The sequence below is a fragment of the Antedon bifida genome, chromosome 4 (genome assembly GCF_963402885.1).
Source record: "Antedon bifida chromosome 4, ecAntBifi1.1, whole genome shotgun sequence".
NCBI lineage: Eukaryota > Metazoa > Echinodermata > Crinoidea > Comatulida > Antedonidae > Antedon > Antedon bifida.
The window spans coordinates 28,032,349-28,058,382 of record NC_136229.1 but is presented as its reverse complement, the minus strand read 5'-3'; the positions used below and the strand labels follow the sequence as shown (position 1 = coordinate 28,058,382).

Sequence of the window (26,034 nt, the reverse complement as noted above, 5' to 3'; positions counted from 1 at the left end):
AATCTTCATTTTTCATCTTTAATAATGCTGTTTGCAATTGTGCAAATTTTCATTAGGAAAACAGTCAGACAAAGAAAAATGTTCCTGACCAAATAGATAGGTTGTTTAAAACATATAATATCTAAGCTAAATTAGACAAATCTAGGAAAAGATTGAGTTTAAAAGTGCTGTTTTGCTTTTATTCCCACATAAATAAAGATAGGTTGCTAGCTAGTGTGTTTTATTTACTACAAAACGTTGTGGATATTCTGAAGAAGCCACCTTTTTGAAGTGTGGCCTAGTTCTCACTCACTCACTACAATGTGTTCACTTTACAGTATCAAATATCTTATTGCACTTAGTTGAAAAATGAATAAATAAAAAAATAAAACAACGATAACTACTCTTTCTGGATGACAGGATCCGCTATGGTACGGGCGTGATAGGCTGGAAACGGGTTTAGGGTTCGTCGATTTGCTTATTGTTGGCACATCAACAGACGGAAAGTACACAAGTAATGTAATATTGCCCTTGACCTTGAGGACACCCAATCTCCATGCGTTCTGCAGGCAACAATCGCTGAACTTGATTGCATGTCGGTAATCGTGTGAATCAGTAGGCAATTGTAGTCGCTTGGCTGAGCAACAACGACTTATCTGCGTACCAAGCGTGTACTCTGTTTACACGTTCATACCGGTACATACCACAAGGCCAAGAATCAAAGGGATTTATTGTGGGTTTATTCTACAGGTATTTTACAACATAAACATATCTGAACAACTAGGATCTTAACAAAAAGATTGCTAAGGGCAAAAACAAGCGAATAATCATTTCTTTAAAAGGTAATAACCGAACAATTACTGAAAAATCTTTTATCAAAAAAGAATCAATAAACTTCAAATTAAAATGAAATACAATATCTTAGTCAGCATATGGTATACACTCAATATCATTTACTAATTAATACTAACCAAAATGCTTATAATAATTGTTTACCAAAACCTGTCTAAATTATGTAGTTCCTTAAATTGACCTTTTGCAATAAACTCCTCTACAAAAATTTAACTGATTTTTAATATATAAAATAATCTAAATTTAAAGAAAAGTATAAAATATTTCAAACAATAAAATACAATCCATTTTTTCTCAAAATCAATCATGTCATAATTAATGTCAAAATATTGAATCGGTTAACAGTAACACTTAGTGGAAGTGTCACCAACACTAGTAGAAGTGGTATTGACAAGAATCCAATAGCAACAAAAGTGTAAATCAACAACGGTGGAAGGAACAATAAGAGACGTAGCAGCAACTACAGTGGAAGTAGCATCAACACAAAGACTGGAAGCAGTGGTAACAATTGAATTATTACCAACAGTGGAATTAGCATTAACACTAGTGGAAGTAGTAGCAACAGCAACAACAACAAAACTAAGTCATCAAAAGTGTAAGTAGAATCAACACTTGTGGACATAGCATCAATTCCAGTGAAAGTAGTAGCAACAGCAGAAGTACAGTACATAAGTAAAACATTGAATGAAAAGCCAAATCAAAGTGGATAAGGTAGCAACAAAACTAGAAGTAGTAATAAAACATTAAAAGTAGCAACAACAACATTGGAAGTACAGTGAAAGTTTGGTACATTTATTATCAAAAGAGGTGATATAGCAAGAATAGTAGAAAGCATGATTAATAGTAGAAAAATAAACCAGTTAACTGCAAAATTAAGGGCAATCAACCCATTTAAAAAATATGACCTACAATCAAGTACACAAGTAAAGAAATTAGAGCAACAACAAATATTGATCTAGATAGGACAACCTTGAGATGTTTTAATTGTATTAGTGTTATTATAACCCGAACTACTGGTTAATTGTTGTACACAGATAAATAAAAGATTTGCAACCTATTTAACCTTTTTAGTCATATCGGAAAAGTTTAGTTTTGCTTGGATGCATCAATTTTACAGAAGAAATATTAGCAAATGTCAAAATTATTTATCCTTTTTTTTATGTGGGAAATATTGATTTACAAATACTAGTGCTAAGCAACAAATTTACAATTATTATTTTAGATATGATTTTATTGTTATTGAGAAAAAGAGGCTCTGGAATAATTGTATGAATAAAATCAGGTCAATGATGATGCTAATCAGAACTTTATCTTTCTTTTGTGACATAAACCATCAATTTCATTCATTCCCTAATATTATATCATGGTCAATACAATTGAATCAGTAACATTTATTAATTCTAACCTATTCATTCTCATATTTTAATTTTTTCTTCTCCTTGATTTGAATTAAATTCTCTTTAATTTTATTTCATTTTCTTCGTATTTTCTCCTTTTCCATAAAATCTATCAAGTGGAAATTATTATTGTATAAAGCAAAAAGAATTATGGTAATCTACACAAAATGGAGTAAAGGTATGACATAGGCCCAAATTCAAAACAAAAGTACAATTGCACTTTGAAGGAAATCAATAGGTGGTCTTCAAAATGTAACACAAAGAGTGACGTGTCCCAAGTACGTCTGATCAATACGTCAGACAGTAACCATAAAAACAACTTCTATAGATATTATTAATAGAATCTTATATCATAATGATATAAAGCATGGTTGTTCTTTGTTCTGAAACCATGGATTGAATTGATACTTTTCTTTTACAGATCCATAGAGTTAGAAAAAAGGTTTCTTTCTTGGTTTCCATAAAAAAATGTTATCAATGGGAATCCTAGTCATTTGGAAATCCCATAATCAATGGGAATCCTATAATCAATGAGAATCCCACAATCATTGGGAAGCAAACATTCATCAGGAACCAAACATTCATTGGAAATTCCATATCAGGAATCACACATAAATAGTTTTATAGTCTGATAGTGCTGTGATAGAGAGTGTTATATTAATAATCTATACGGTAGGCATAGCACAGGCAAGACCAATTAGGCCGCCTAGGCCTAGATGACCTGGCCGTCTAATTGCTTGGCCTACATCGGAATATAGCTTTAGATAGCCAGAAGAAGGAGCGTCATTTCCAGTTCATGCACCAGGAAATCCACGGGTATAGTCCCACCTCCCAAATTCTGGCAAATTTCACGTACAAGGGGAGCGGGCTTATACCCGCGTCAGTACGGTATATATGAATATAAAAGATTTCTTTGATTTTCAGTGGCATCATATCTTACCTCCACAAGATGATTATCAGGACCATACAGCTCCTTGTCGAGTTCAATGACAAGACTCTTGAAAAAAGATGAAAACTTCCTCTTTTGCTTTGAATCATACTTTGGTCCACATGCCTGTTCACAATTATTATTCAAAATAAATTCAAACAAAAATTCATTTTGCATTCATATTAGTGAATTAAATAAAGGTAAAAGAGAAACATTCTACACCAACATAGTTGAAGCAAGGTGGTCTAACAACAGGACACTGAGCGCGCCTTGCCAAGATAGGAACTCAGAACAGTCCTTTGATCAAATACCAACAGTACTGTAATATGTAGATAATTCTCCGCTGTGCGGTGTCTATCAATGGGGGTAGAGCTGATTGTGTTGCAGCCACCCTTTGATCTCCAGAGCTCAGAATCCTGTTGTTAGATTGCTTTGGTTGAAGGAAATAATAACAAAATTTAAGAAACAAATTTATCCTCGACAATCACAACATTATTTTCATGGTTAACGCAAAAAAAAAAAGATGAGACTGAGGTAAAAAAAGATGTAATATATATATAAAGCTGTAGTAGATAATAATTAATATCGAATATATACAATACAACATAAATAGTTTAGGATAAAATATAGAAACAATATTATTTACATCATCAAGTAAGCGCCCTTCAACTCGAAGTTCCCATGATGCAACAGCACCTTCTTCTTCCTCACCGACATCTGGTTTTCCGGGATAAAACGTGTTGGAGATGAAAACACGCAACTTCCTTTTTTGCTGAAAATAAAAAAATGATCAAAATGTAGACAAAAAAAAAAAAAATTCATTTTAGACAAATACCACATTCAGTTCTGCATTTAATATACAATTTTAAGTTTTTCTTTATTTACAATTTACTTTTGGACTCCATATTATGTTTTCATATTGGCTAGTCCATTTTTTCAACATAAATTGTCATACATAATGTTTAATTTTTACACACAATCTTTAAAACAATATGTGTTAAAATTATTGATGGCCAGCATATAATTCGGGCCAGTACGAAAACCGATTTACTGGCCGGATGGGATAGTTAAAAATAACCTTAACGACGACCCTTGATATGTATATATGTTTGACAGATCTTCCTAACATAAACACTACAATAAATGTTCAAGCGAGATAAGCATTAACACGCGTGTATTACATGGAGTGTTTGCTTATAATTTACTTATAGTTTCCTTGACGTAGGTTGTACCTTTCAAGTTTATTTCAATAACCGGTGCTTTTACACCGCAATACACTAAGGTACTTGTGCAACCTACTATTAAGTCAAAATAACTTTATTTTCTAATTCACATGATAATAAATTGAAAGAAGAAGAAACTGTCTAATGTATTGCTGTAAACCATCAAAGTAAATAATGTAAAAACATATAATTTTTGCAAATTCAAAATTATTGTTAATTTCAAAATTCACTTTTTAATAAATATTTGTTGCAGTACTATCACATTTAATATATTTATATAGTTTGTATTCTGTATTCCTTAGATATTATTTTCATATACACACCAGTCCACACATTAGTAGACATTATAAGTATATCATAAGATATAAGAAAATTAAACATATAAATGCTGGAAAATCAGATCTATGTTCTTTAAAAATCAAAATACCAGGTTTCCTTAAATGGACAGTTTTAAATCTACAATAATTAATATGTGTTGCATGAATATAGGTTGGTCGTGGTGTCTAAACATATATTCTTTCCTATTTGTTTCATATAAAAGTGTCCCCTTAATAGGGGTATTTATACTGAATAAAAATAACGTGTTATATTATACTGTACAAGGATCATTGCCTTCAAACTGACTTGTGTATACAAATAATAAAAACATTTATAATTAAAATTAAAATAAACTTTAGAAAATAAATTACAAGCTTCATTTATATATTTTATAACTTATGTATTTTATAAATATAATTTATAAAAATTACTTTTATAATTGCTAATTCAAAAATATTTAAGAATTTTTTTTTAAACTATAAAGCTCTTCTTATGACATTAGCAGCAAATCATTAAACAGATATTATAATTATTCTTGAAACTCCGCCCAAAGATTAATATTAAAAAGGACATTAACAACTCATCAGGGACGAGTATTAAAATAAATTGTAGCATTGAAATTCTAAATATAAAAACGAGAAAGAAGCAGGACAGTGAATTGATGAGGTCAAACCATGACAACTGGCCAATGAAGAAGGACATATGGGATGTGAGAGGTCGGTTAAAAGGGGGACAGAATCGAAAATGGGAACGGTGATTTTTATGCATTAGAAACACATGTTAATCGAATTGGATACCCACGGGGCATTAGACAACTATGAACAACATTAAAATTGACGTAAAAATAATCTGACGACAGTTCTTGAAGACAATTTTGGCTTGATAGGGAGTTTAACACATGAATATAGTGTAAGATTAAGTGAGAGCTAGTAACAAGTTGCTGGCAATGTTGCAATGGTGACGGCCTGCTGACCCCAGAGACTTTATCATTTGAAGGGTGTCATGAACACTTCCTATTAATATAGTAAATGATAGATCAAGGTAACAAGAAGGGGGTAATCTTAACCTATGGACAACCCAAGCTGTCAAAATAAGATTTGAAATGCTACGAATGATGCAAGCAGCCACAGGCTGTAAGAAAATGAAACGGAAAAAGGGGGGATCGCCTGCAGGTTAACACGAATACAAAGGGGAAATGATCTCGATGGACGGAAGGTATAATTCCACTTATAAGTTGGCTGTAGTGACAAGGAATATAAGTTAAACCAGACGACAACGCAAAAAGTGATTTTAATTAGTAGTGACACTTATAATTTAAATTAAATTATTGAGATTGTGTTTTTTATATATTTTTGTCAATATCTGTGGTCAATCATCAAAAAACAAAAGATGGTTAAAAACATCGTTCTCTTAAGGGGATACATGGACAGAGTTTCTCGATAACATAAACAAAACGTTCTTTTTTTTTCAACAGCACAATACTAAAAAAACCTCTTCACGTCTAAAAAAAAACAAATTACAAATTAGTGCTCAATTACCAAATGAAGTCTGTTTAAAACACTTACTGACCGCACCTTTGAATTCAGCAAAATATCTTTATCATTTCATATTTTAATTGGTTTTGAAAAGTCCAATATCATAGAAAGATTTGTAATGTAGAGGTGGAGTGTGTATTAATAAAGGTTAATGTTAGGCTTAGAATGAGGCTGACCAACCAGATGAGGATATCTACAGACTTGTATATTCCAACAAAAGGATATGTGAAATTGTTGGAACATCCTCCTTGAGGGACTGCATATACAGTCAGTATATCCGATATGTTGGTCATATCTGTGGAGGACCGCATACATCAATTACAAAAAAGATGCTGTTTGCTGTTCCAACAAGACGGTACAATTGTGATCCGTGGATTAAAATCTCTCGTATTTTAAGTATGGAAATCAGGCAAGCCAAAGCCATTACACAATTGAAGAAAATTCTTAACAAACACCTTAGTAGGATATTTGGTGCTGAATAGGTTTTCGACTCCAGTTCTACGACGTAGAAGAGGAGGATCCCATATGTATGTATGTGGTACATCCAAACATGTGACATATATGTTACACTGTATTATAGAATTTTCCTATGATACTGTAGAATTATACATACAGTACTGAGAATTAGTGGAGGTGGAGAAAAACACTGCATTGATACTAATTTGATAAAGATGTCAATTTGAACACACTTGTGACAAGTGCAAAAAGCCTTGTTTCCTGTCAAATTCATTTGACTGCTTTTACGTTTAGAATCAGTTTTCAAGAGATAATTAAATAATAATTTGAACCGGCTTCGTTGGATTAGCTACTAATAGCTACGATTCTTTAATATCAATGTATATATTATTAGGAGACCTACTAGATAGTGATTAGGTTCGCTTTTTAGGAATCCTGTCTCTGCCTAGTTTTGTGTTATGTTTTCTTGTTCTTTGTCCACGTTTTTTATATTGTATTTTATGGAGACAAAATAAATGCAATGAAATAAAATAAAATGTTGTTTGAACATTTATATATATGATATTTAAATCCAAAAAGCAAATTACTGAAAAAAATGACAATGCTCTGGGTATCAGTGGCTGGATCTCAATGGAGATAGAAAATAAAGTAAGCAAAACGCTATGATAACGATAAAGTGAAACATTAACATTTGCAGAGCTTATTTGGTTTTATTGTTAATGTTCTAGTTTAACTAAATAAAGGCGCCTCAACCAATCTTTAGAATAACCTCGACAGGACATGGTGATGACTTGAATAAATATGAATAAAATATTGACAATTATGAGCAATTACATCAAAAACACATAGTGTATTGACAGCCTTTACAGCTTGCCAAATAAAGTCACTCACTTAAAATTGAAAAATCCAAAATATCTAGAACACATAAAGGAGACACGAACAAAAGCGGAAAAAGGGGTGGCAGGGTCAGCTTTAGATAAATCTGTCAACGGACAACTGCCCAATCAAAATGCTTGCTATTACCGATTACAATCCGTATAACTCCCTTGCTAGTAATTCAATGAAGAGATGGGGGAAATCTCATGGACGAATGGCTAAAGGGGGGAACAGGCTGATCAATTTGGACAGGCGGATTTTTTGTTGCTGGACACATAGAACGAGGGAACTGACAAAATCAATGAACAGATTTTGACGAGATTTGCTGTCAAATCCTCTAAAAATAGGTCAGGGAATTAGTTTAACTGAATTGTTCTACTTTTAAAATGATAAAAACATGACCAACATATTTTCTTGTAATCTACAATTTTTTGTTAAAAAATGTATTTTAACAGATCTCTTTGTAAATTATCATGGTATTTTTTTTAATTTAAAATGTTCCTAAACATACAAACTCAAGCTTCATTTAAAAACATTATTTTCATTATTCGTCATCACCATTTGAATATTTTATGACTGAAGTATTTTATATTATTACAAACTATGAACAAATACAAAACAATCTTTCTAGTATTTCTAAATTTGAAACCAAATAATTAGTCATTTTTAATTAATTTGTTTGATATTTATTTTTGTGCTTGTTTTCTTTGCAATTTATCAGACTGTTTTTTACCTTTTACAAATGTATTTATTTGTAATGGCATTAAAGTTATCACTTTGCATGTATTTTTACAATAATTTTCAAAATAGATTCAAATCAAATAACTATACATATAATTTGGAATACATTCTTATTAAATTTGGGTTAAGGCTGTTTCTTATTTAGAATGGAAGAGAAAAACTCGCAAAAGAACACAATTTAATGAAACAAAAAAGAAAGTTTGTTTATATCAATGCAGTTGTTATGGGCAAGGTTTGAATAAAAATGTAGGTTGGTTGAGAGTTTGATTGAACAGATCTGTTTGTACTGAGTGTCCAGTTGTCTGTATGTTTCCAAGAGTCTTCAACCCCGCATATTACTCGGTGCCTCAAAATGATGCTTTTCACATACTGGGGCGAGAAAACGAGAATTCCACTTCCTGGACTGGTCAGCCATCTTATGATTCATAGGCAACGAAACGACAAGAACGTAAGGACTGGCTGTGTATCATCAAGGCGGTCATACAATGATTGGGCATTTTTTGGACAGAAAATGTTGGAAGGCATTCAAGAATGTGTACATGCTTTCATCGACTGTACTGCTGAGTGTGTGTGTCTCAGAGAGTGCGGTATCAGGTCGGCTGCTGTACCTTTAACAACAACATTGCTCCTAGTTATCTAGTTGAGCTAATTTCTAGAGTCCCTGCTCGAGCCATCAGAATGAGCTTCAACTAGAGGGGATTTAATTTGTCCCAAAGTCAGTTGGAATGTTTTAAACATACATTTAGTATTACATCTGTCCTAATTATTATAATACCTTACCAACTGAACTCCAGGAATGTAATATTGAAAATACATTTGAACTTAAGTTGAAAATGTTAAACTCACTAAGCCTATTGATATATATTTTATTACTCTAATTGATTCTGGTCTCATTGCCAAAACAGTTTTGTGATAATACATTGTGTGGTCATTTATAATCAACCACTAAGGACTACCATGTGATAAAAATTAATTAAAATGTATTAATTACAAATTGTGACAAAGAGTGAAAACATGATGCACTTATTTCATCTGTGATTAAGAAGGATGTAAGATAAAGTGGTTCTATGTGGCTCTAGGGAAGAAAGGGTTGGGTTAGAGAATACCGTATGACCCAGGAAGGGTACGTAATTTGGCAAAAATTAGGAGTGGGAGGGCGGTCAGGTGGTATTATTCTCAGATTGCAGTGGGACTATACTTAAGCATGCATGGGATTACACTTGGCCATATAGTATGTCTCTTCCTTTGGTTTGGATGTCAAATGCAAAACAGGTCTTGCAATGTTTAGATGTAAAAAGAAAAAAGTAAAAGAAACATATCAATGTTGGCTTTAGTTTACATTTTCTATTATTATTTAAAAGTCATTTACTCTCTTTCCACCCACTGCCTTGCGGACTTAGATCCACTAACAAAAGCTGCTGAATACTGTAAATGTTGAGATTAAAAAACATGCAATGTAGGTCATCATTTGACATCAGCTTCTTGTGAAATAAAAATAAAATCATCAACAATAGTAAAACTGATTAAAATTGACAGCAAAATTATACCTACGTTTCTGCTTATTTGATTATCATTAATACTCACTGCTAATCTATTTTTTAAAAACTTGACCAAAATTAGAAATTGTGAAAAGTGTGACAAAATAAACAAGATTGACAATCGTAATATATAGGTTAACTTTTGACAGGTCAAATATAATGAAATTGTCTGAAATAGGTATTAAAAATTGACAATCTATCAATCAATCACTGATTATTTTTTACTTCTAGCACAAACTAGTAAAAAGAAAGTAAGGACCTGTTGCTGTCGCAAACAAAAAGACTAATTTAATTGTTTGTATAAAATACAATATATAAAATTTCTGTGCTAGAAGATATGCCACCTCTAATGTTAAATAATGGCAAATTGGGGATTCCCGCTAATTGGGGATTTCCAAAAATAAACTGCAGAGAGGTTTGTCATAGCCGTAGATGAAATATTATAATGCATCCGTTGATTGGTTGTTCTTGTGTCACATGGCATGGTATTGAAGGTAAATTACCTGCTCAGATTTTTGGAAATACTGAGATTTTGTGGGACCTGTTATGTTTGTATAATGTGTGATTGAAACTAAACTGATCTACTCTATGGCCAAAACCCGAGTTCTGCCCTTTTACATGGTGTACAGCTTAGACATCCACTTAAAGTTGAAGTAGAAATAATAGTTTATTTTAGAAAAGTACAGGAGTGTTATAAAACAAATGTTTTGTATTCATTGAATGGAAATTATTATTTGTTGAAAGTCTGTCCTATTAACTATATAGAACATTCACTCTTTCAAATGAAAATATTCTACCTATTTAACATATAAACATTCATTATTTGTAAAAAATTATTTTGTTCAGTTGAGGTCCAAGACAAACACACAATTTTCGGAACTAAGCTTGAATTCATTAACAAATAACCCAATGTGTAATATATAAATTAGTTTCCAACCTAATTCATAGCATGTAGTCATATTAAATTTAAATTAGAACAAATGTCGGTTTTTCACTTTCCGACAACTGACCGATAAATTGAAATTGACCGAAATAATTATTCTATTTCTAAGAAAGGAAAAAAAAATGTATTTAAACTTAGGGACTTGAGACCTAGTATCCAATCCCCAAATGTAATCAGTGTTACATATTAGGTAATGAATTACGACAGCAATGATTTTGACCAAAATGTTTCTATAATTACCAACATAATTTAACACCAGGAAAAAATGTCTGCAACAAAAAGTTCAACATGGTAGTTTTAAAATTTAGAAACCTCATAATGAAAGTTAATATTCATAGCATCTGCCAAGGAAAACAGAATAATGAGAGCAACAATTTTTAGCTTGTAAAATGTCCGTTCCAATCACAGTAAAATACCACTGATTTACAATGAATGAAACTTTGCTGCTCAGTACTGTGTACAGTTTAGTAACTGCGTACAGTACTGTAAAGGTGCGCTTATGTTGACACGGAACTCAACTCATAACATAAGTGTTCAACTTAACTCAACTGAACAGTTCTTTTCAGTTGTCCATACTTAAGCACATTTCAGTTACATTCAGTTGCTTGAATGTCCTTTCACTTGAGTTCTGTGTCGACATAAGCTCGCCTTAATAGGGATATACTGAATAGCAGTACTATAGAGTAATAAAGAAGACAGAAATATAATGCTGAGCTGGGAAATGGTCCAGGGCGAAAATGTTTGTGGCACAGGAGTAAAATGCCCATGGAGAAAAATATCCACAGGGAAAATCTAAAAGAACCATGTATATAGTAATAGTATAAGTACCCATGTTGTCTATGTGGGGTACATCCAACCCTAGGGAGCACGCTGCATGACCAGTGTCTGGGAAAATCCAGAAGCGTTTTCATAGAATGACTACTGACTATCAACAACCGGTAACTATCGCAGATGCATTGTAGCAATTATATATGAAAACCAGGCTTTATTTGAAGAATTATTATTTTAAGAATATACGCATTTAGGTATGAATGTGTATTTAATCCTCTATAAGACTGTGTAGTAATCAATTTGCATACAAAAATCATAACATCAGTTCCGAGCATTGTTTTGTATACTCAATTTGGCCGTATACCAAATGCTGTATGCCATACAAAAACACATTTTCTTTAGCTGTCTTTTGTACACAGCTCGGTATACGTGACAATGTATACGGTAGCAGTACAGTAAATGATATCCTATTCCTATTAGCAGAGTGATTAAGCGACTTTGATCAACATACTAATTGATTGATGGTGTTACTATTCTCTAATGCTGACAGATACAAACAGTGTTGTCACGCAAGAATATAGTAGTAGCATACTCCCACTCTAGTTAGCAGCTTCTCGTTACTGCATCTACAAGTTTCCCAGTATTTAGACAAGTTCTGTGATACAGTATCATATGTGTTTGCATGTGACAATTAAGAAATATCAGACAAAAAATTATATAGCATCAAGAATTTAAATTAAAAATCTAACGAATGTTCAGAAACTACAGCTGCTCTAAAAAGTACCTTCTGTTTAAGTAAGCCTAGAAAAAATCTCACATGTGATAATTGTATATTCTTCTAACATGAAAAAAAAAAATTCACATTTTGGGCAGAATTCATTGCAATATTTTGTAAATATACTACCAAGAACAGAGTGCTTTAGTTTGGAGTATAATAATAATTAATGAATAATGAAATATTTTGTGGATAAAGTGCAGAGAATCGAGCGCCCTAGTTTTCAGCCAGTGTGAACAAGGATATAACAGGAGAGGATTAGAAAGAAAAGATTAGAAAAGTGGTCTGACCGGTTAGGTCGTGGATTACCTGTTGGCTAAAATTAACTTGGCCTTAATATTAATACACGGCATTACGTTTCTAAATTTACTTCGCTTTTATGCTAAATGAAATACTCTGAATGCCTGTCTTTATATAAATTAAGCTATATTAGGCAAATTTGGCATATAGATTATATTTGTTTTATTTAGGGAAAGAGCTTAACTAGCAAATCCAAGGGATTAAGGTCTTTCTTGATGGATAACTAAAGGATACCATAGCAAATAGTTCAGTGAACTTTTATAAATATTCAAATATAGTAAACCTAGAATGGCACTCTATGTCCACTCACTACCAAATCTCCGCACATTTTTCTCCCAACAAATTGGCACTAAAACAAATGTGTGTTACGTAGAATAGATCTATGGTAAAAAAACTGTATGAAAGGTCCTTCATAAAACCCTTTATATACATCTTATTGGTTTAGAATAATCAAAGAATTATGCAAATAGTCAATCATCATTTAAAATATTATATATTTCAAAACATTTGTACATATTTTTCAAGTTTATGCCATCTTATATTATAGTTATAATATCAAAAGAGTATATGATTTGTGGTGATTTAAACCTAGGAGCTTTCAATTACAAGGATTGCACTTGACCACTTAACCACAGATTTAAATATTTTGCTAACCAGTGTCATATCCTATATAAATGAGAGTATGTGATTTAACTGCAATTCTGATTTGAACCTAAAGGCTTAAAATTAGAAGGCATGCACCTGATCACCTAACCACAATTTAAAATATGTAGTATTTAAAAATCTATTTAATAATTTCCTGTACTTTTTACTATCAAATCCTTGCATTCTTGGCATGTTTTTATTCCTATATCTGGTACTTTTCTGGCCAATGACCCACCGAGAACAGGGTGTACGCACGCACGCATCTGTGAATTGTCATTGATAAATGCCAAGGTTGTTTAGTCGTAGTAGAACCCAGTTGGTTTGTTCTTTTAACAGGTGGATTACCTGTGAGATGTATTACCTGTTGATAGTGGATTATCTAATACCTACGGATAACATTACCTACTCTATTACTGGTCTATATTAACACAATTCTATTCTTATCATTTACCTTTATTCACAAAAGGGCAAATTTGCAAAATATAATATAAAATAAAATGATGTAGCATATTGGGATATTTTATAATAATATTGAGCCATTTCTCCTTATATTCATAAACTAAATAAATTTTTAGTGCTCTGTTTGTTTGTCTTTGAAGAATATTTGAAGAATACCGTAGTATAATATTTATTAAATGTATTGGATGGTTTGCGAGTTTTTCACAATTTTTCACAAACAGAAATCCAACACCAAACAAACCAAAGGACCGGATAGTACATACATTAGCTAGGGGAGTGGTCAGAATCACTCTTTTTTATGGAATGCTCTTTAAAGCTAGAGACTAATTTCCGTTCCTTTTGTGAAAACCAAACCAAAAAAAAGTTCATAAAGGGGTCAATTCAATGCACAGAAAAATGCCAAAGACATTTTTACATAATATTGGTAAGAACTAAAGAGCTTACTTATACATTTCTGCAGTATTTGGTCCAAATCATATTGGATATCATACTTAGATAAATATTAATATAACTTTACATATTTTGTTTTAATCTCCCTAATAATATCAGCAAAGGTTATTACATTTTTGCAATTTGTAAGATTATATTAAAATATAATATAACTTATTCATATTTGTTTTTTTGCAATCAATATATACAAATAAAAAATAATATTAACACTGTTGAGTGTTTACAAAAGCAATCTCAAAAGTCACCTTTAAAATGAAAAAAAAAACAAGAATGTCATGGTCAACGAGATATTAATAAACATTCTGAATGATACAAATACAAGAGAAATATTTTGAATGCAATAATAACCCTTTACATTACACACCAACCATACCAACGAATTCCACCAAGGTCGCTAAAACCCTGAATAGATACCGCTTTCCTCGTACATATTTAGGACTCCGGTAGGAGATCAAAGAGGATTACCAAGGCTCATTCTAACGATTGGAATAAATCAGCGTAGGGAAAAACATAATCGCGAGGTAGATCGATGAGGGTGGAGTGACTAAGTGGGAATTGAGAAAGTTGGAAAGAAGCCATGTCTTGAGGACAGGACATACCCATAAGCTGCTTTACGGTTTCATTGAACCCAGTCAGGCTATGCAAGGCTACTATTGCTACACACACACCCACACTATCTTTATTCATTACATTCAAGTTAAGCCTACATGTGATTCAATAAGGATTTAAGGTTTACTTTTAAATCAAGGTGACGAATTCTTTGAAAATGATCTTTTTTTAATATTGTGCTTGGAGCTTTTTGTTTACTTTTTTGACATACATGTAAAAATATGGATTTACAATATTACGTTACTCTTCCTGAAAGTTATCTTTTTGTTTTTCAGGGGTTTTTGTTTACTTTCTGACAGATACGTGTAAGGGGTGGATTTAATATTCTTGGAAAATGATTTTATTGTTTCTTTGTTACTGTTAGGCATCTTTTGTTTGAATTAATGTGAAAAGGGGTCAAGAGTGCAACTTTTTTTTTAACAACCAAAAAAAACAAAATCCTTTCTAATGGTTTGTTTCTTTATAAACAAACAAAAACAACTCTTTATTTTACGAATGAGTACGAGCAACATAGCTCACTTTAACAAACAATTATTGGCCAAAGTGCATGGACAAAATCATTTATTCTATTCAAATTTTTTTTTTTTTTTTTAATAAAAACTTTTTTTTCAGGGGAATTATGCAAAGAAACAGGCCCTAAAGCTATATGTCAGTTAGCAGTAAACTTTAATAGGTCTAATCATGGCAGGAGGTTCCCCTTAAATTCTCTCCCTTCAATCTCGTAACCAACTTGTGGGCAAACAGTTCCAATTGTACAACCTAATTTTACTAAACTAGAATATACTAATTTAATTTGAAATTAGAACACCAAATTAAATTTTTGCTCTTAAAATTATAAAATGATTCAATTATGTACATTTTAAGGTTGAATTCTGTTGTTCTACTTTAGTTTTATAATGTTTAAAAAATCTGTCTACAAAATTTAACTTTTGTGATATATGTCCAGATTCAATTAATTTTCAATATCAATTAATAATATTAGTTGGTGTTATTAACAAACATTGGTGAAAAGATTTTTAATTTCATTAAAATGAATAACATCAATATTACATTATATATTTGGATTTTGGTCAATGAATAGGCCTAATTTTAAAAATAAAGAAATGACAGTACAGAGTCAGAAGTAGGATTTGAAACAATACTCTTTACAATATTAAACAGGCACCAAGCTGAATGACCATGATTTCATAACTAATTGTTAAGCTCTGTGGTTTACAGGTATGAATGCCAGGTCGTGGGTTTAGTCCCACTCAAGAATTACTTCTCAAATGCACTTTACGTCAGAACAAAACATCTGACCAATTACTTCTTATAACAATGCATTGTAATTGGTATTTTACTTGTTTTATTTTTGTTCTAAATAAAATCAAATTTATGTTACTTTAAACAGATACAATTAAATTAAGCCAGATCTATTCACTTGAAATGGTTTTTTTCATTTTAAATAGGTTATTAAGTTAATGGTTAATAATTGGGACATAAATAAGTGGGTTTCAGCTGGCCAAACGGCATGTCATTCCATCGTTCTTTAATAACACTGGACAATAATCTCCTATAGTAATTATTCAACATATACATTCTTTCAACATCATAGAAATAAAAAACATATGTTTGTTGAATTTATGGGTTATTATGACTGCATACATTTATAAAACCTAATCAGTAAGGGATTTTTGTACCATATAATTTTCTTTTTCCGCTTTCAGTTGCGTATGTTCAATTATTTTTTTTCCTTTTTCGGACATATATTTAGAAAGAAATAGTATGCAAACATGAAGGATGTCCAACCTATTTAATTAAAAGAAATGAGGGTGAACAGGCTGCAACAAACTTGTCTACGGACAGTTCCCAACACAACTGCCAAGAGCAACTTTATAACGCAACACAAAATACATTTGTCATAATAGAAATATAATACTTATTAATTTAACTTGAAGATTAATGCTTAAGGGGTTTTCTATCTAAGTTAGTGGTTAAACTTAAAATTAGATTTCAATTATGAGAAAGTGAAAGATTGTGTGCATCGGTCATCGCCGTAGCCTAGTTGTTAACCCACTTTAATATAATGTATCAGTACTTTAGGGTTTAACAGTGTGACAATTGGTCATCACATGTTGTTGTTTTCCGACTAGCTAACACTGTCCATGTTCCAATTAGAAAACTAGTACATTCTTGGCATGAATGTACTGATAAGGTATACAGAACTAGAAAACATGCCTTTTATAGAAGTCTCTCAGGGGAGATAAGCATCCTTGCCTGTCGAATAGAGTCCAGTTGTTGGGTCGCAATGGGCAGTACATGCCTAGAGACTCGGCCTAAAAACATCACATTAACTTCGTCCAGGGTCCTTAAAGCGCAAGGTTTTTAGAGCAAGTTACGTAGTGAAGTAGAGCTAGGAGAAATGACCTCAAAAGTGTTCTGCAAATGTTCAACTGTCTGCCTTTGTGACATACTATTGTATAAATCAAACACAATCATATTAAATTATGCTAACGTCTGAAGACCCAAGCTGTCAGTATCAATAATGTTCTAACATGCCCCTCCCATTAAGACTGAACATCCCCACCACTACCAGTTAGTACTCCTAAGGGACCCTCCAATACATGTGTAGTTGCATTGGACTGCTCATATTTTGGGCCTAAGCTCTGGGGCTCCTGGGTTCATCCAGTGAGCACTCATAGCTGTATATACACCAATTACCACCACATGAATACCATATATTAACAATATCCTAATGTAAACAAATAGAGTATAAATGCAGGGTTTTTTTTTTTTAACCTAACATAACAAATCAGTCACAAGTTTTACTTACACAGCACACGTAGGATCGTTTTGATAGCATATTTATTCTTATTCATAAGGTAAGTGCAATGTGTATTGGATTGTCGATATTAAATGGGGTGACACCTACAAATCACATTTCCTTGTCCAGTTTTATTAACATTATAAAATACAGAAATACACTTTATTGGAAATTTGAGAATTTTATTTACGCTAACAGTCGTAGATTACTTTGGTACTTCACACCGTTTATTGGCTATCGTATTTAGTTTTTAAGAACTCTAAAATTACGAACTAAATATGTCTATTTCAATGAATTTTTTTTTATTGGAAACAGTAAAGTTTTACTTAGGCTAATGTACTTTTTTCATAGTTTCAGTATCGATGTTTGTTTTTTAAATGTATTGTAGAATTTGTATATATTGGAATAAGACCAACTATTTTTTTTGGTTTTTCATCCTTTGTGTTCATTTCAAAATTTCAGTTAAAATGTTCTATTATTATTTTGTTTTCCTAAAATATTTTCTTTAAAAAAAGTACAGGTGAATAACCGGATGGTTCGAAGTTTTATTGTAAAAAGTACAATTTTTTTCCTATACCTTTTTGAGCAATTTTTAAGCTTGTCTATTTGGAAGTATTTAGAAGTTGTAGGTGACGTAATTCAAACTTTTTACGTCGATCCTATCAGATTCGACTTAAACGGATTTGAGTGAATGTAGTGTAAATTTAATTCTTCTTTAATATCAATTAATTATTAGAAAAGAATTACAAACAAAGATAAAAACTAGCTATATAGTTTTTTTACAGTCAGTACTTTCACATTGTTATGGTCCACTATGTATAATAACATTACTTCACTAAATATGTATGTCATCACAGATTTTACGATCCCTAATACTATTTATAATGCTCTATAAAGTGTAAATTAGATGTTATGTTATGATGCTTCACTGACATGACCACAAATCACTACATATGCTACTACAGTATGTTGCTTAACTTTACTACGGGCGTGTTTCTACTGGCAAGGAAACCCGGTTTTAAAAAAAAGAATTTTTCTCTAGTTCTAGAAAGTGCACTATAGTTTTTTTCCAATTGAAAACTAAAAACCGTTTTAAAAACCCCAATTATTGCAGTTTTAATAATCAAAACCGGTTTCTGCGAAGCAATTTTAGGCTGCAAGGCAATCAAGGTTACTTCAGAAGGTCACCGAATACCGCGAACATTTGACTACTGTCTGTGGATAATAATAACATCATTTTCATTAAAAATTTGCTTTATTTTGAGTAAAAAATAGGCTACAACGTGATTTTGGTTATAATAAATTACAAAAATCAATTTCTAAAAACTTATCTATTGGAATTTTTCATCAGTTTACTTTATTGTTTTGATAGCTTTTTTTTTGTGTGTTATTATTAAGATGATTATGATATTGATTACAGAAAAAAACCTAATGTCCACATTTTTTGTCCTGAATTCCTTTTTTAGAAAAAGCTTTATATCAACAAACCTTTTTCAGGAATATCATTATAGTCATATTATCTATAAACAAACTGTCATGGTAACATCTAATTTTTTATTCTAATTTGTCTGTTGTTAAGAAGTTAATGTCTATATATCTGTATCTAAATATGGGCCAAAATATTAAATAGCCAAGTATTGCCAATTGCCAAGTATTTCACTCAGTTTCCGAGTGCTTAATTTATTTCATTAGTAATAATATTTCTAATTATGACTATATAACTTTTACCCTTATTAACTTATTGACCTGGTTTATATTATGTAATCTTTAATATTATGATAATAATGTATACCCTATGCATACATCTTTATCATATATTGTTTGAACACTAATTATAGTGTTGTTATTATGGCAAATGTAGGCTGCATACCTGGAATATTGTATTATCAAAACTTGCAGTGTTATATGACGATTACACTCAACGAATTTAGGGTTGTGTTATTAAATCAATAAGATTATCACAAGGAAGAATAAGTTATTAAAGTCCAAATTATTAATTATGTTTTATGTGGTATTTTAACACTAGGTAGAAGTGTTACAAAACATTGCTTTAAATTATATCACATAATAAATAATAAAGCTCTTTTCACTTTAAAAAAAGTCAGAAAAACGATTGCATAAATTTCCACAAAGTAACACTAAACGTGTGGTGTTTGATAAAAACAGCATTTTTACACACAAAAATTATTATGAAGTAGAGAACTTTAAAAGACATTTTCAATGAGATTTTTTATTTTCACACATAAAAAGCTAGAAAATGTGTATTAAAAGGTGTAGATTGTTTGTGATCTTGTTAAGTATATTAAGGCTAAACAGTGTCACTTTGTGAAAACACAAAATTCATTTCAAATTCACAGTGTCTGTATTCACATTTGTGAAGTCACTAAGGAGAAGTATCATTAAACAAATAATAACAATTTTACACCAGAGTTACCATTTAAAGTTGAAAGTCAAGTGCACACAACATTGCTATATTAGCATTTGAACTTGGGTAGTACTATAATATGGACTTTAACGAAATAGGTCGGAGGAAGACCTGTTATAATTAGCAATTCACGATCTCTTCAATTGGATGGGGCTATCGTACCTTGACCCCTGTAATTTCTCAATTAAACTATTTAATGGAATCAGAGACCACTCTTTCCGTGGGGTCAGTGTGCAATAAACGTTGTGGTTCGATACTTTCTAAGAAGTAAATTTGTGGGTGCCTTGTAACCTAATTTATTTATTTGATAATGACAGAACAAGGACTTCTGGGATATGGGATACTGTACTTTTTGATATAATTTGACAAATTTAGCCAATAAAAGCCTTTACAATATAAAATAATATTTCTTTTTTGAAAGAGCTACTGTATCGTGTAAAAAACGGAGTAAAGAAGCTAAATGAGATTCTTTGAAGCCTTTATATCTATCAAAAAACCTTTTTCAAAAAATGATTACCTGATATTTATCGTATACCGTAACTCGTTAAATTAATATTCCAGATTTTATTATTAATTTCATATGGTGATTAAAAAATGAAATGTTTAATTCTTATTATTAAAGTTCATGAATTTCTCTATACAAATATTAATTTACTTCTATATTAAAAATTGTAAAAAAATAATTTTTATTTATATACAATTTTATTTAGCAATAAACTGTTTAAGTCTGTTTTAAACTGTTTAAAATTTCATATTTTTTATCATGTTTGTCTTGAGAGTTTGGTAATTCAATTTTAAAATGTTATTTTGAATTATTATTGACATGTATTACTATATAAATAATAATTAAGTTAGAAATTTGATAAAAGACAAACATTTATGTATTTATAATATAAGCTGAATCTAATAAAAATTATAATTATTGTTGACATTGAAGAAAGTAACATTTAACTAGAATTTAATTCGTCACTTTGACAAATTATAGGTGATCATTTTTATCATTTTACTGAAATTAATTTTTTTTTAAACATGCACGTACGTTAACATACGATCGGAAAATGTTGATGTATGCCATCCTATTATATGCTTATAGTGCTGAGTTGTGCCTATATGCCATATACAATATGTACAGTATATACTGTATATCTATATACAGTGTAGCATAGGTGAAATTACGGGACACACATGTTCTAATTTTTTGGCATGATGACGTTATCAAACTAAACTTTAAGATGACAATTTCGAAAGATAATTAATTGAGCAAAAAAATATAAGATTTGGAAAAAAATTTGGCACGTAGAAGCGCTGTGCGCGCTCTTTGAATTGTGTATAACTTTGACGAAAAATATGAAAAAACTACTTTTCCCCTTCAACTGGCCATATGTTAACGTTACAACATCCGATAGGCTTAATTTTTATATGAATTAATATCTACATTTCATCAGCTTTCATAATAAATTATAATCATCAAGGTAACCTTCAATTCTGAAGAGCTGTAAGATATTCAAATTTACTGCGAAGGTGAAATTACACGGCCTACGTTATTCAAGTTTTTACGCGTGATGACGTCATTAAAATGAAGATAGTGTCAACTCATGATAAAGATAATTAATTAAGCAAGCACATACTGAAAGTTGTGCGAAATTCGAGCACACATAACCAAGATGCGCTCTGTTGAATGTGATAATCTACACAAAAAGATAACAAATCCTAATTTTTAAATTCAAGTGGCCATTTGATGACGTCAAAACATTTTGTACGTAAAATGTGTACATGAATTCATATCTACAACTCAATGACTTCCAGAATAAGTTAAAAAAATCGGGGGTCATCTTGCATTCTGAAGAATTATTTTCATTTTAAAAAAGACCTATTTTTCACCATTTTCAGAACTTTTGTAAAATAAATGTGCGCATTTTGTCATTTTTAACGTGCTCATATAGCGTTATTTTAAGTCGGAACTGACTCAAATTTGGTGAATGTACTAAGGATGGTGAGTAGAATGAGATTTGTAAAAAAAATTCATATTTTTTACGCTTTTTAAGTATCGCGCGCGCAAAAACGCATTTTTGCGCAGTAATTTTTTGAAACACGCAAATGGCCTAATTCATGCTCTAAATTGATCAAAACTTAATTTTGAGCGTTTTAAATTTTTAACGCGCGATATCACGCGCATGAACCTACGTGCGCGTGCGTTTTTATTTGCTAATATTTTTACCCTTGATCTGAAGTTTACGTGTAGTGAATTTCATTAATATGTGATAATGAATTATGGAGATATGATTGATAATGTGATTTCGCAAAATGGCGTATAAATGTCGTCACGGATGAGTGATCACGCTGGAAAGCTTATTAGGATTAAGTTGTATTATTTGAAAGATATTCTGAAATTTTTGTAATCATTGACATTAAACTTTTTTAGATAATTGTTACACAAAATAGTGTACAGAAACAATAAAAAGAAAAAAAATAATAAAAAAAAAAATAATAATAAAGATTTTATACAATAACAATAGGTGATCATTTTATTCTAAATGATCACCTAATAACCAATTAAAACACAAGCCAGTATTCAGGAGGGTTCGTAGGCTTTGTAGGCTTTGTACAGACCCTTTTTTCCCTATTTCAAACAACAGAAAACTAGCCTACAGTAGCTTGTGAGGATTACTTCCTATCATACCTAGTCACTAAAGGTGGGAGAGGGGAAGGGGAAAGCGGGTTGCTCCTTCTATTGACAAAACATGGCTTGAAACTAAGCTTTCCCAAACATAAGCTAGCTATGTCATTAAATGATATGTTACATTTTAAAAACTACTCAAATGTTTTTATCAGAATTCAAATGTCGTCAGTAGTTGTTTTAATGGCCAATAAAATATATAGATAAAAAAAAATAACTCATGCTCACAATTTTTTAAATGCTGATACATTAAAAAAAAATATGTCATATGGTCAAAGGCATGAAGGCGACGACCGATGTAAGAATGATGGTTTTAATCACGATAATGAGCATTTGGCGATTTATAGGCGTTTATTGCTTTTCCAAATTTGATATTATCTGACCATATAACCTTCAGATCTTATTAACATCATCATCTTATAATGTTGTCAATGCATTCATATAATCATAGTACTTTTATATCAGCAGCATTATTTCAAAACTAAAAGACAGATCTTTACCATTTAAACCGTAGCTACTGTATATAGTCATGTAATTAAACTTCATTAAAAAAATATTTAGACCCTCTCCTGACAGGGACACCTAATCAGGGGATACTCTATTGTGAAACAAAAAAAAGGATGACTAAAGGTCTATCTACACTATCAAACTTTATGTGACAAAAAAATAAAATTTTCCTATTATGGACATGATGATCTCATATTCTCATATCACTACCATATTTGGGTAAAGTCTATTAGGGCTGTTTGTTGCGTCCCTACTGGATACCTAAAACAGAAAATTACCTTGACAGGTCTCTTCAGAGCCTCTTGGATGTCCAGCCGCTTACGCATAATGGTTGTGTCAAGCTTCCTCTCAAACGCTAGTAGGTCCATGTATGCCTGTGACTCAGGAACTAGGTCTCGTACACGCTGGGGCAGGATCTTATCACCCATCTTTTTCTTCTTCCTGCTACTACCACTGATAAGGAGATACATTTTCACATTTGCAATATATACAGTAACATAGTAATAAAAGCTGAAGCTGCTCAAAAGAGGGAGATGGTTTGTTCTGTTACTGAGAGAGCCACGTATCAGACTTTTTCAGGTTTGTGAAGTCTATCTGGATGCGTATATATAATGTTTATGGTCCTCACTATCATGGATAGAAAGCTGTTTGTTCTTGTGCCACTTCAGATTTTTTTTACCTCAGCCGAATAATTATGATGTAAGATTTTACAAAGCACCACAATAAAAAGAAAATTAATAATTTATCAGACTTTTTGGATTTGGTAATTAAGCTGGCTGGCTGCAAAGAACACCATGCACAAAAGGCTCCAACTATCCTGGAAAGGGTTCGTTTTTCAGAACCATATCCTCAAGAAAACACCCACCACTGAGGAGATACTTTACGATCTCAAATATATGTAGCATTGCCCAAAAAATAACAGTTTTCAGTAGCGGTGACACATTTAAAAATTGTGATTTCTATATGTATACCATATAACGATCTTAAGTCTTAATCACTTAGCTTACCCCTGGTTTCTCTTCTGGGCTTCTGCATGCCTCTTGCGATCCATCATACCCCCTCTCATTCCACCAGCATATGGATGAGGCATTGGCATACCCATTCTCTGTTGCCCTCTCTGTAAAGACAAAATATATAAACAGTTGTTGAAATACTATCTTGGAAACCATGGCATCTTTCTGCAAAGAGAATCTTAATTTTTCATCCACTTTCCTTCCATTTGATCATATCAAAATTATTATACTGCAGTTACTACATATTTTACTGCAATAATGTATGGTTTATTTTAATGTATATGTTTTGAGGCAGTCATACAGTATGTATCTAAAATAAGCTTTACTAAAAAATGTCATAATCAGAATAAAATGTAAAGTACGCCGAACCATATCCAATTTACAACTGCAATAAATTCTCATATGTGGTCAGTGTAACACAAGTCCGAGTCTTGCCCCAATAGCTTTCAGTGGCACATCTGATGTAAATATAACTCTGATAAGTTTCAGAATGTACATTATACTTTATTAAACATTAATTAACTGCTTTTTAACCGGTGTACTTTGTAAATTGTCTGAATGAATTGAATTAGTCTACATATTCTCAGAGGCTGACATAACCTTAAAATTGTCTTTGTTTAGTTCATAAAAAAAAAGTAGAAATAAATTGTGCCGCAGCCGTGTTTTAATTGAAGAGAAAGAAAAGGAGGGGTAAGCTTCCTCACTGTCTACACACTATACTGCTGTGTCTAAAAGGATAGAGGGGAGGTTTGACAGAAACCAGGTGACCTATTTAATCAAGTACTACTCTGGCTGGGTTTATAACATGTTGATAAACATGTCCTTATTGGCTCATCATGGAGTCTGTACTTAGATTATATCATAGCAAAGGTTAAGTGATCATTATGGTACCACAACTTTGACAGTAAAATCTGCCTGATCCCATTCTTGACATAGAAATGACAGAGAAAATAAAGCAACAAACACCAGATTTCGTTCTATTAAAAACGGGAAATAACATTCGTCAAGAAACACATACCAGCGTACAAGTACCTCTTATTCTGAAAATATCCAGATTGTAAAAACCGCAGAAATCATGACAGAACTTTTCAAAATCTTCCTGGATACACAGTAGTTCATCATAATAACATGATCCCATACTGAGAGACATCATGTGATACCTTGGTGAATATTTGTTTTAAGTGTTATTTAAGGTAAACTTTACATGCCTTAAAGCGAGTAAACAGGGCAGTTGAGAACAGTGTACTAATTTCAGATCAATGAACAATATGTTCTTGAAAGAAAAGGAAAGAATGTAAAAGTTGGTATTCACTTTATATTTGTATGCACCACTTTTCCTCCAGGCCCGAATGATCTTAAACTAGTTTTGTCATGTAATTTGTGTATTAGTAAGTAGGTCTAATTTTCAAACATTGAACAGCTCCACTGTACTGTAAATAGGCCTACAGGTGTCAAGGGCAAATAGACAAAATAATGAATGTTTATTTTAAAATTAGGAACGAAAAAATTTAATAACTATTAGAGTTAATCAAAAGTCGATTTAAATTTAGAACATAAGGATTTGTAATGATTATTCATGATACTTAAACTTAATATTGGGAAACAACAACTATAAAAAAAAAATCAATAGCATTAAAAATTTATTTCTGAATAATAATTATTACCCAAATTTGATTAGAATATAATTGCTATATTTAAATTAATATTTAAAGAAAAATTTAAAATTGACCACTATTTTATTTTATGATCGTTTTTATAATAATGGCTTGTGCAAAATTTAACAGATGCTATATATTTATGCTTTTTTTTATATA

The 26,034-nt window shown here is 31.4% G+C and overlaps 1 protein-coding gene across 10 annotated transcripts in view; it reads right to left on the bottom strand.

Moving 5' to 3' along the window:
• LOC144839840 (SWI/SNF-related matrix-associated actin-dependent regulator of chromatin subfamily D member 1-like) overlaps positions 1-26,034 on the bottom strand; it is a 116,271-nt gene that overhangs the window by 37,302 nt on the left and 52,935 nt on the right. For all 10 annotated transcript variants that reach the window (XR_013611791.1, XR_013611790.1, XR_013611789.1 and 7 more), the window contains 4 exons: positions 24,215-24,324; positions 23,486-23,660; positions 3,803-3,928; positions 3,169-3,282 (listed from right to left, as the gene is read on the bottom strand). Coding sequence is in view for 6 of the 10 variants with exons in the window: in XM_078695390.1 (XP_078551516.1) it covers positions 3,169-3,282; positions 3,803-3,928; positions 23,486-23,660; positions 24,215-24,324 (525 nt within the window). In the remaining 4 variants the exon portion in view is untranslated. The remainder of the gene's footprint in view (positions 1-3,168; positions 3,283-3,802; positions 3,929-23,485; positions 23,661-24,214; positions 24,325-26,034) is intronic.